The sequence below is a fragment of the Pogona vitticeps genome, chromosome 8, assembly GCF_051106095.1.
Source record: "Pogona vitticeps strain Pit_001003342236 chromosome 8, PviZW2.1, whole genome shotgun sequence".
NCBI lineage: Eukaryota > Metazoa > Chordata > Lepidosauria > Squamata > Agamidae > Pogona > Pogona vitticeps.
Genome location: NC_135790.1, coordinates 2,384,938 through 2,397,650, shown reverse-complemented (window position 1 = coordinate 2,397,650; position 12,713 = coordinate 2,384,938). Strand labels below are relative to the sequence as shown.

Genomic DNA, 12,713 nt, shown 5'->3' with positions numbered 1-12,713 from the left:
GGACTCTTGTTCAAGGTGTAATGTAAGGAGCTATTGTTATGTATTGTCAATAAACATGTAAAAATGTATTGTCAATAAACATCCTGGGCGTCAGTGAACTAAAATGGATGGAAATGGGCGAATTCAATTCAAACGATTATCATATCTACTATTGCGAGCAAGAATCCCGTAGAAGAAATGGAGTAGCCCTCGTAGTCAACAAAAGAGTGGGAAAAGCTGTACTGGGATACAATCTCAAAAATGATAAAATGATTTCAATACCAATCCAAGCCAGACCTTTCAACATCACAGTAATCCAAGTTTATGCACCAACCACTGAAGCTGAGGAGGCTGAAACTGACCAATTCTATGAAGACTTACAACATGTTCTAGAACTGACACCAAAGAAAAATGTTCTTGTTGTTATAGGGGACTGGAATGCTAAAGCAGGGAGTCAAGAGATAAAAGGAACAACAGAAAAGTTTGGCCCTGGAGTTCAAAACTAAGCAGGGCAAAGGCTAATAGAGTTTTGTCAAGAGAACAAGATGGTCATCACAAACACTCTTTTCCAACAACACAAAAGGCAACTCTACACATAGACATCACCAGACGGGCAATAACGAAATCAGATTGATTATGTTCTCTGCTGCCAAAGATGGAGAAGCTCTATACAATCAGCAAAAACAAGACCTGGAGCTGATTGTGGCTCTGATCATTAGCTTCTTATAGCAAAACTCAAGCTTAAACTGAAGAAAATAGGAAACACCACTGGGCTAGTCAGGTATAATCTAAACCAAACCCCTTTTGAATACACAGTGGAAGTGAAGAACAGATTTAAGGAACTAGATTTGGTGGACAAATATGCCTGAAGAAATATGGATGGAAGCTCATAACATTGTACATGAAGCAGCAACAAAAATCATCCCAAAGAAAAGGAAATGCAAGAGAACAAAGTGCCTGTCTAGGGAAAAGTGGCCAGAGGATCAGAAAAGATCAGTCTGCATCCCAATCCCAAAAGAAGGGCAGTGTCAAAGAATGCTCCAACTAACGTACAATTGCACTCATTTCACATGCTAGCAAGGTTATGCTCCAAATCCTCCAAGGTAGGCTTCAGCAGTATGTATGAGAACTTCCAGAAGTACAAGTTGGATTTCGAAGGGGCAGAGGAACTAGAGACCAAATTTCTAACATGCGCTGGATTATGGAGAAAGCCAGAGAGTTCCAGAAAAACATCTGCTTCATTGACTATGCAAACTATGGCAAGTTCTTAAAGAAATGGGACTGCCTGACCACCTTATCTGTCTCCTGAGAAATCTATATGTGGGACAGGAAGCAACAGTTAGAACTGGATATGGAACAACGGATTGGTTCAAAATTGGGAAAGGAGTACAACAAAGCTGTATATTGTCCCCTGCTTATTTAACTTATATGCAGAATACATCATGCGAAAGGCTGGACTGGAAGAATCCCAAACCGGAATTAAGATTGCTGGAAGAATTATCAACAACCTCAGATATGCAGATGATACCACTCTGATGGCAGAAAGTGAGGAGGAATTAAAGAACTTCTTAATGAGGGTGAAAGAGGAGTGCACTAAAAATTGTCTGAAGCTCAACATCAAAAAAACTAAGATCATGGCCACTGGCCCCATCACCTCCTAGGAAATAGAAGGGGAAGATATGGAGGCAGAGACAGATTTTACTTTCTTGAGTTCCATGATCACTGCAGAAGGTGACAGCAGCCACAAAATTAAAAGACGCCTGCTTCTTGGGAGGAAAGCGATGACAAACCTCGACAGCATCTTAAAAAGCAGAGACATGACCTTGCCGACAAAGGTCCAAATAGTCAAAGCTACAGTTTTTCCAGTAGTGATATAAGGAAGCGAGAGCTGGACCATAAAGAAGTCTGACCGCTGAAGAATTGATGCTTTTGAATTGTGGTGCTGGAGGAGATTCTTGAAAGTCCCCTGGACTGCAAGGAGAACAAACCTATCTGTTCTGGAAGGACAGATCCTGAAGCTGAGGTTCCAATACTCTCATAAGAAGAGAAGACTCCCTGGAAAAGCCCCTGATGTCGGGAAAGTGTGAAGGCAAGAGGAGAAGGGGACAACAGAGGACGAGATGGTTGGGCAGGGTCATTGAAGCTACCAACATGAATTTGACCCAACTCCGGGAGATAGTGGAAGACAGGAGGGCCTGGCGTGCTCTGGTCCATGGAGTCACGAAGAGTCGGACACGACTAAACAGCTAAACAACAATTGTCAAGTCGCCTCTGACTTTTGACAACCCTATGAATGAGCCATCTCTAAAAGGTCCTGTCCTCAACCTCTCATCTCAGTTCTTGAAAACAACCACCTGTGGCTTCTTTTAAGGAGTCAATTCTTCTTATATTTGGTCGTTCTCGTTTCCTGCTGCTTTCAACTTTTCCCATCATAATGATCTTTTCCAGAGAATCCTGCTTTCTCAGGATGCGCCCAAAGTAGGACAGCCTCAGCTTCAACATTTTTGCCTCCAGAGAGAGTTCAGGCTTAATTTGCTCTAGGACCCATTTGCTCATCTTTTTTGGAGTCCAGGGTATCTGCAAAATTCGCCTCCAGCACCGCATTTCAAATGCATCAATTGTGTTCCTGCCAGCTCTCTTAACTGTCCAGTTTCAAACTCATACATGGTGAACAGAAATACAATATTTAAAAGCCCTGGGTCATACTGGATTTTAGGTCCCCATTGCCTTTATGATATAACGGGTGAAAAATATTGTTTTGCCCATCATGGAAATTCAGTTGTTGCTGGGATAGGCTGTGATTAATTGTGTCTGAGATTTCAACCTGAAACAATTGAATTTCAATAGGTTCCTTTTAAGGAGAAAGGCGGGGTAAAAATACTTTAAATAAATAAATTAAATTAAATGACGGGTGAAAGAAGATTTTTTAAAAATCCCTATTGAAGACTCTGGGGTCCAAATGAAGTTAAAGAAATGTGAGCTCATTAGTTAACAAAAAGTTCACCTTTTTGGTATCATTGCCCAGAATCGATTCATCCTTGCCTTGATTTTAAAAGCTGTGCTGTCTCAAGCGTTACTGTGGTTTTTCATCATTGGGGCACAACCCCATCCTGCTGGTTCATGAGAAAATCCTGTTTTGGGTTTGGCCCATCCTTGTCAGCAAATACCTCAGAAGGTGTTCTGGGAAGAAATGTACGAAAATAAACACCACCTTTGTCAGAAACAAATAGATTGTTGACTTGAACAAGGGGGGGGGAGAGTATATATATTATATATTATATATTACCTGGAGAACAGGGTTTGAATCCCTGCTCTACTCCGGAAACTCACTGGGGGAGCAGAACTGTCGGTCCATAAATATCTCCCCTACCTTGAAAGACCCATTAGGGTCACTATATGTTGGTTTCGGCTTGACAGCACAGAACACCCACAGAAGGTACTGAAGGAGTGATTTCATAACCGCCACCCCCTGCCCAGGGAGTCCACGGTCATGTTTATAGCACAGAAGCCATAAGAAACAGTTCAAAAGGCAGACGAAATGCTTCCTCCATGAAGGTTTTCTGTGCTTTTCTTTTGTAATTTTGGTCCACCCCCTGCCCCATGCAGCGGCAGGCCAGTTCCCCAATGGAACTTGAAAAGAAAAGCAAACTTCCTTGGCCCCTCCATGGAGCCAAGGAAGTGATTAATCTCGCAATATCCTGAAGTGGCTGTCTTATTAAGCCACTTCAGGATGCTAGCAAAGGCTGCAGTGGGCGAAATAGAGTTGATGGAGGTCCCTCTGCAATTTGGATGTAGGAAATCATGCTAAACCTCCTACCGACCCTGTTTAGTTTGAACCAGCCCTCCAGTTGCCACCTGTAGACAAGTCCTTGGTCACGCGGAGGTTGTACTGTCAATTGCATTGCCACGTTGGGTAGCTGCTCGCTCAACAGACAGCCCACAAAATGTGTAAACCACTCGCCCGTTCCCTTACATGCGTGGTGCAATCCCAAGCTGTTCTGCCCTTTGTTCTGGAAGATGTCACAAGAAAGAAACCTCACTGCACCACGTACATGGCATTCATATTTAATTTGTTTATCTGCATTCAGCTAAACGTCAAATGTTAATGAGGACACAAAGCTTTGATTTGCTTCGCTAATTCCCAGCCCAGTTTTAGCCCTCTGAAATACGCTCTCCCCTGCCAAAGAAACTAATTGCTTTCAAATAAATGAAGGGGGAAAGGCATGAACTGAAAAGGTCTCTGCAGTGAAATAAATTAAGGACACATTTTGTGGTGGGAGACCTTCTGAAAAATATTAGCAAACCCTAGAAATTCTTGCAGGGACAATTTTCTAAGCAAGGACTGTTACTCCCAGAGCTCGGTGTCTCAGCTAATTCTATTAATCTAAGGCCCAAGCAATAATAATATGCGTCAGTTTCTTGGAAGAAAGAGCGACAGGTTTATTCAGATAAGACAAGTGTGCGCTTCGGCAGGGCGGGGGACCCCGAGATCAACAGGGTTAAAGATTTTATACAGATCTAAAAAGGAAACAAAAGTCTGCAGCTCTTCATTGATCCTTGAGGTCTATGCACATTGATTGCAATGTCTCGCATGTCAGCAAAGCAGTTAGTTTCTCATGCGCCGAGCAGCTTAGCATCTCTAAGGAGTGTTGAATCTTCCTTACAAAGGGCTACTTCTTCTGTGGCCCTTGCTCCTTTCTTACAGGATGTCGTCTCGTATTCCATCCCAGATTTCTGACAGATAAAAACATTAATAAATCTGGAGACCGCTCATGAACCGGAGACTTCTTTTCTTCACCCTTGAAATTCCTCAAACCTTTCAGGCTAGGAGATAAAAAAAACCAGAAGCTCAAAGTCCTTTGTAAAAACATCACTCTTTTATCTTTCATTTTTTGAGGGGGTGGATTCAAGGAGCTGTCACCCAAATAATGGGACTTTTTCCTATCTTTTCCGGTTTAGCCCAAAATAAAGGGAATTAACCCAAAATTAACTGAAATACTTTCCTCCTTCTCCCTCTGAAATATTTTACTCTCTCTGCTTCCCTTATTTGCTGAAAATGCTGTCTTAAGCCCCACAAATAGCAGTTACTCCTTGTCCATTTTGCCCTTGCTCAGCAGCCTACTGACAAGCCATCTTCCATGACCAGAGCATCTTTTTACAGGACGAGGGTGTAGACCGATCCTCCAACCTTGAGCCCTTCACCTTCTGATGTCTCATCGTATTCCGTTGGTTATTTACAGTCTCATTTTAGCTTGGGTGTGTTCTTCTTTCTTCTCAGGCATTTTCCCCAGGTAAGAAGATGTATTCCATCTACCTCAAGCATCTCATTACAAAACACACACCCCAAAACCTAAAAGCACACCTTTCCTTCCTATCAGTGGTGGTTTTCTCTCCACCCCCTTTTGCCTCGTCCTTTCATCCAGAAAAGCAAGGGGAGGAGACCCAGAGTTACTCTTTGGTGCTTTGTATAAATCTGGGGACTCCTTCCTGCAACAGACATCCCACCTCCTTTCTGCTGGACTCGGTCTTGCTGGAAACGTTTTATCTCCGGAGGCTGGGAAGCCAGGATGGTAAGTAGAGCAACACTTGTGTATTCCACTTCGGCCAGCAGTTCGTTCAGTCTAGAAAAAGTGTCAGGCACAGGGAAACGCACTGTGATTTTTTAAAAAAAGTCATCGCATTCATAGATCACTCAACACAGCAGAATCTCCAAGCTGTGTATTGCAGACAAGCCCTATGGGACAGTTTAAAAGTGAGTTTGAAAGATCATAAAAATTTAACATGCTAACAATAACAGAGGGAAACAGATGATCCGTGCGCGGCAAAGTCCTCCAAAGCTCTCTGTCTTGCTTGGATGCTTTGCTTTGCTGCCACACCCATCACTCCTTCCTCTTAACTTGCCAGTTACTCTAGAGTTTTGTTTCCGAACGCAGAGGAGAGAGGAGGCAAAGTCTATATCAATCCAGTTAATTGCTCTCCATAAGCTTTTCCCCTGAGTATAAGATCCAGGGATAAAAACAGAGGAGGAGGAGAGGGAGGGGGGCAGATGGTCCTCTGTTTTAAGAGATGGGCCATAAATTCCAAACTGCTTGCTGAAAGCAAGTTGCATACCGTACTCTCTCCATCTAAATAGCGAACCTGGCTTCAAGCATCATCGGCCATGTGAATTGGGGACATTAATAACAGCGTATAAGAACGTTATGCACAGTTGGATTTATAACTGAAAGCTTGCTGTTTGTTTCTTGTTTCCAGTTTTGTTTCTTTGTTTTACATATTCCGAAGGGTCGGTTAAAGGTATCACCTGTTCCTGTATTTGTATTGTGTCCACGATGCTGCGGCCTTTTCCTGATTTTTCTGGTGGGGGCGTGGTAGCTAAAATAACTCAGGAGATCTGGGTTCGAATCCCTGCTCAGCCATAGAAACACACTGGGGGAGGGGAACAGGCAAAAACACTCCTTCAATATCTCGCCTTGAAAGCACTGTTAGGGTCACTCACAGAAACCTTTTCTCACTATATATCGCTCAATCCATGCCTAAAATGCATGGAGTGATGGTTAAAAAAGAACAAAACTTCTCATGATTTGGAATGTTTATGGATATTCCAAAACACCGCAGCTGCTAAGCCAATGGCTATCCAGGATTTCTTCCACTGAAGCGTAGCTAGCACTCAGGCAGCCAATACCCACTGAGCCCTTAAAGAAGGTACAGTGGGGTCTTGACTTAAGAACGGCTTGAGTTAAGAACATTTTGACTTAAGAACCACTCTCATAGGAAAATATTGACTTGACTTACGTACTTAGATTTGAGTTAAGAACTGAAAAAACCCACGTGGGAGGCAGGGAAAGTGCAAAATTTGAACTTTCAGTTAACTGTTGGCCAGTGAAAAGGGTGCCTGTCTGCTTCCTCACTCCTCCCAGCGTTTAGAGAGTGGATTGGGAGACAGTCTTCGGACTGCCTGGTACTGCCTGGACTGTATTTTCCCTGCCTTCCCGGAACCTTTCTTGACCTAAGAAAAAAAAGAAACAAAATATCTCCCTCTAGTGGTCGAAAGTGGAATAGCAGCTTCCCATTAGTTTCTATGGACGGAAAAGAGCAGATACGGATCAAATGGTTTTCAATGCATTCCTATGGGAAATGCAGATTTGACCTGAGAACTTTTTGACTTGAGAACCGCCTTCCAATACGGATTAAGACCCCACTGTAGCCTGCTGTCTACCTCAGCCTTTTAAAATTTTCTTTAGTTTACTTTGTCTTTTTTCGTTAGGGAGAAAAAGTAAGTCAGCCGAGTGTTGTTTTTTCTTGTCGAATCTGAGCATCATATACTTTGACATAAGGCACAATTTATTTCTGGACACTCATCATCCTAGCTCTCATGAATTGTTTCTCATGAGATATTTCTTTTTTTGTGCCTTATTTGTATCTCTAAAAGAAGATTCCCCCACATACGTCAAAATGCACACAAAGTCACGAGTTTAATGTCGATGGGTTTAAGATCTAAAAGTCTTGATTGTCCAAAAAACGTACAAACCATGTGTTTTTGCTGATTTCTTCCTCTTTTTCAGAAAGCCATCTTCAGCCTCAGTGTTGTCTGTTCCACACTGGCGTTGTGCCATGGATACTGCTTTCAGAGGCTGAACGAACTGGAGTTTAAAGATGGTAACATTATTTGCCAACCTATTAATCTCAGCAAATAATTATTTAGGCCTTGGAATTTGTTAAGCAAAGGGGCTCTTGCACACTGACATTGTGAGTGTAGCGTTGTTTTCTCTTCCTTTCTCATCCGCTTAGCCAAGAGTTTCTAGTTACGTTTTCAAGGTCATATATTAGTAGCTCAGCCTTCCCCCAACTTGGTATCCTCCAGATGACAGACCACAACTTCTACCATCCCTGTACCATGCTGCGTGGGGATGATAGGAACTGTAATACAAGCCAAGCACAGTGGTGCCTCGCATAGTGACGTTAATCGGTGCAGCAAAAATCGCTGCAAAGCGATTTCGTCACTATGAGATTTTAAAAAGCCCATAGGAATGCATTTAAACCCCTTCAATGCGTTCCTATGGGCTTAAAACTCACCTTTAAGTGAAAATCCTCCATACGGCAGCCTGGTAAGTGAGGAATCCACGCAAAAATACAGCGGGCGGCCATTTTTTTACCCGGCGGCCATTTTGGAACTGCCGATCAGCTGTTAAAAATCATTGCTAAGCGAAACAGGGTACCGATCATTGCAAAGCGTTTTCCCCATTTAAAACATCGCAATGCAATCGCAAAAAGTTCATCGCTATGCGATTTTGTCGTTAAATGGGGCACCAGTTAAGCGAGGCACCACTGTACCTAGTTGGGAAGACTGCATTAGTGATACAGTGATGGCACTTGCCTTTGCATTTCTCTCTTTGATTTGGAATTTAAATATTTCCCCTGCTTGGGACCACAGCTTCCTCATTTACTGGCAGGAGAAAGCTTGAGTGGCTAAACATTTGCAAGCCAAATTGCTGCTGTACCCACAAGAGCTGAACTGAATTGGCAACGGATGGGAAGAGTTGAATTGCCTTGGATGTTCTTTTCACTGCGCCAAACACCAGCTTCCTCAGATTTGATTTCACTGATTTCATGATACAGTATTTAGAAATTTCACGCAACGTTCCAGTCCCTGATTTTGTGACGTGACAGGCCATGACCTCTGAGCTCAATGAGGGTTTTAATTTTAATCCATGGAAATGAAATCTGGCCCATGGCTGGACAGAGGGGATTACTACAGACAGACATTTATATATATTAAATATATGTTGATTTCTACAAATGTGCATATTGAATGCACTGCTTTCTTTAATGCATTGTGTGTGCTGGTCCAGTTGGAAAAAACAATATGTATGTGAATACATTTCTCTTGCCGTGTTGGGGTGCATGGATCTAGCATCGCTCCCTGTTCATGTATTTGCACATGACAATTGTCAATGCATTTAATCAGGTTTGTTATATCTTATGCCAAAAGCAAAGGTTTACGGTGTGCAAGACAAGCTGCTCTACTTTTACATCTTCCGTTGGAACACTACCTAGCAAGCCAACCCGGCCCCTACCGCTCTGAATGCCCTTGTTTCAGGCCAGAGTCTTTTCCTTTGACTTAAAAGTATCCCGTTGAGCCTTGGAGTGAAATTAGATGTCTCAGATAAAACGAGATTCTTCTCCTGGGCTCAACTGCAGAAAACAACAACAACTTTTTTCTCTTCTTCTTCTTCTAAGGCAGATTTGTTGTTCCGGTTGCGTGCACGGACATACATGACGGGACAAAGCATCCATTTGGTTCTGTATGGAATACGGCCGATTGCATGATATGTAAATGCTCTGCGGACAGAATGTCATGCTGCTCCCGGTAGGCAACCGTCTCACAATTAGCATTAAATGCATGGATGTCTGTGATGGTATCCATGGCCTTTGTAGGTAAGCCAGGGCAGCAAGAAGCTAGAAGGAGAGCCACCGGTATTCTTTGGGGGGAAAGACAGATGCTTGTTTTCACTGTTTTTAAGAGGCCAACAAGTGGATTTCTCTGGAAATAACTCCGTATCTTGGTTAGAGATTCCTGAGAACTACCTTTTACTTGGATTTTTAATAGACATGTAATGAAAGTCATGATTTTTTTCTTTCCATATTCAGGATCCAGTATAAAGATATTAGATGTCAAATACTCTCTTTCAAGAGTGGTTTAATTTCTGTTGATGTCTATGGCCTGATTGGTTTGAAGCAGTAAAGTATTTGTGTATTCAAGATAGATATGATGATCAGCACCAGTTTTTCAAGATTTCAGCATGGATTTAAAAGCTTGGGAATTATGACATTAATCCTAATTATACCTCTCTCACACACTCTCCCTTTAACAAAAGCTAATGAAAAAGTAACAAACGAGTAGCGCAATAACTTTCTTTTACTTTGTTATCACGAGCCATGGAAAGGAATTGCTTCTTAGAAGTTAACCTTCCAAAGTTCTGCCCAGGAGTGTTTTCAAAAGGATCATTATGCAGCAACAAGTGTTGCAAGATGGTTTGAAAATGAGAAATTCCGTATCTACCTGGAGATTCCCCATATAAACCTCAGCACCACACAAAGTGAAGGTCAATTTCCTAAGTGAGCCAAGCAGTTTACAAAGCTGTCCCTCTACTAGACAGTTTTCATCCAAGCAAGGCCTGAACTGACAGGTCAAAGCTGTTGCAGAGTTTTGAATTTCAGGTAAAATTCCTTTTGCTGTGCAGTAGACGAACAAGAGCCACAGAGGAGAAAAGATACAAGTTCTTCAGAGTCTTACTTTCTCATAAGGGGTGGACTCTGAAGCAATTAAAGTCTCAAAAACTCATTCTTGAGATATTTGTAGGAGGAAAACAAAATACTTTCAGTTGCTAAAAATGAAAGACTTGTGTACTGCTTTCTTTACTGCACACATACTAGCAGCCAACTGAACAGCAACAACTGCCACCAATTGAAGAAAGAAAGGGAAAGAAAACACTCAGCAGAGAGGTGTGGCTCTCTTTGAATTTTAAAAGCTGGAAGGAACTATTTGTTACTGCTGGATAGATAGACAATCACCCCGGCTTAGAAAAGTCCATCCCAGTCACTAAAACTACAGAGGCTGTAAAAAACCCCAACAAAAACAAAACTCATTTAAAGACCTTTGCAAGTTGAAATAAATGTTGACTAACTTTCTGCTTCTTCTTTCTAGATATGGTGGTACTGCAAAAGTTGAAGGATGCAAAAGAGTGCTTGATCCAGAAACATGCACATTTAAGTTCTATAAAACTGATGACCCATCAGTGCCGTGTCTCTGAGTTTTCACTGCACCCCATTCATGTTATATGAGGCACCTGAATAAATTACCCACTGGCATGCATCTGCTTCTGTTTTTGTCTTTCCTTGATGACTTTGCTCTTCTCAGATATGAAGAGAGATGTTTTCATAGTAGAGGGTGACCTGATAGCTCAGAAAGTGAGGTGCGCCATAACTCTTAATGCAAAGAGAACCTGTTTGCCATGGTGGTACAGCGCCCCACATTTTTCCCATAAAAAAGACGCATGGAGAACATACGCCTAGCTTTGAGACAGGCTCCTAAGAGGCTCTACGCTGCTTCTATTCCAAAACAAGGATTGTTTTCACGTCTCTCACTTAACTATACTGAAACAAAGAGAATAAATTTTTACAGAAATTGGGTTCCTAAGACAAACGGAACAGCTGTTGGATAATCCATCTGCTGAAAACATATAGAATTCTGAAATTCAGACATCTCCCCTTCACCTACTTCCATCACTTGTGTTGCAATTTGAAAGCAACAATGCTTTTGTTGATATATTTCATACTTCTAGCCTTTATGGCTACCAATATAATTTACGAAAATATCTCCTGAAACCTCAAGAGCCAGAAAAGCCCTTCCCGAAAAAACTTGCACAGAAAAACGGCATCCAATAAAATGAATGATTTGAGTAATTGGTGGAAACTGCAGAACCCAGGACACATGGGTACCAAAGGGATTTACTCATGTGCAGAAGCATGATCCTTTAAAAATAATGGACACACAGCCATGTATATAGTGAGAGACCTCCCAGTTCTCTTGACAGTGATGGGTTTTTATGCCAAAATTATTTCATTAAAAGAGCACTAGGTTCTCATTCTGTACCTCCAGTAGAAACAGCGTTCTGATATCTGGCTTATGTACAACACATACTTGATGTTCTTCTGTCATAAAAACGTTGGCTATTCAACATATAAATCTATGTATAACCAAACCCCGAATTTTCTCTGGAGATTGTGTGGCTTAAAGTGGGCATCTTGCAGTCAAGCAATGACTTCAGGGCTATTTTATGTATTATAACCTCTAAAAACCTGGCCACCAGGTTCTATGGCACACAAAGGTGACCTTAAGACACATGGAAGCAGCCAGTGACCTCTTCAATTGATTTCTACCTTCTTCTCCAATGTTTTCCAGAAATTCCTCAGCCCTGCAACCATTTTTTGGGGCCACCCTAATCTTGTGTCGTTTCCACTTCACCCAAAGCCCTTGTAAAATCCAGCTGAAAGACAGCAACAGACAGCCTTCTGATTTGTGCCAGGAGTGTGTTCACGCGTGGAAAATGCTCAGGAAAATGTGATCCTGGTAGACTGATCTTGCTTCAAGTACCAGGCTCCTGTTAACCCACTCAAATTGTCGTGGCTATCAAAAGAGGATCCTGGCACCTGCCCTTTAGCTGGAAGGTAGGGAATTGTCTGGAAAGCAGAGTTCAGAGTGAGGAAACTGAGCCCCTCCCGATCGATGTATTTGGACCCTCAGCATCCCTCGATTTTAGGACAGCCAAGTCTCGGGGTGTTGCCTAGACCCTCAAGGAATTATTATATTGTTGCTGCCATTGTTACACATTCACTTGTCTTGGCCTGTTTGCTTAAAGCAGAATAATGACCCAGAAGGGGGAGCTTTTCAGTGTAAAGCACCATGCCCTACATTGGCCTTGCGTTCACATTGACAAACACTGACAGGAAAGTTGTCTAACCATGAGAGAAGACAGCAGTATTGTCTGGGCAGGGAGTGGGGGCTGCAATGTTCTTGCGTCAGAGCCCCACCCTTCTCTGCCCGTAAGGAATGTTGTCAAAGCCCGTCAAACAGCTGGTTTCCCAATTCCCTTGCCTTGCTCTCTGACAGTCAGGGCTTCCTTTCGATGAGTCCGGTTCTTACTTCATCTGTGTCCACCAATGTCAAAAGTTAT

At 42.4% G+C, this 12,713-nt stretch overlaps 1 protein-coding gene across 1 annotated transcript; it reads left to right on the top strand.

Annotated features, from left to right (window-relative positions):
- The first annotated feature begins 5,457 nt into the window (after positions 1–5,457).
- Positions 5,458–10,852, top strand: MSMB (microseminoprotein beta). Its single transcript, XM_072979039.2, has 4 exons — positions 5,458–5,549; positions 7,542–7,635; positions 9,217–9,346; positions 10,685–10,852. Exons 1-4 carry the CDS (start codon positions 5,547–5,549, stop codon positions 10,788–10,790), a joined length of 333 nt encoding a protein of 110 aa, XP_072835140.2. The 5' UTR covers positions 5,458–5,546; the 3' UTR covers positions 10,791–10,852.
- Positions 10,853–12,713: the final 1,861 nt, after the last annotated feature.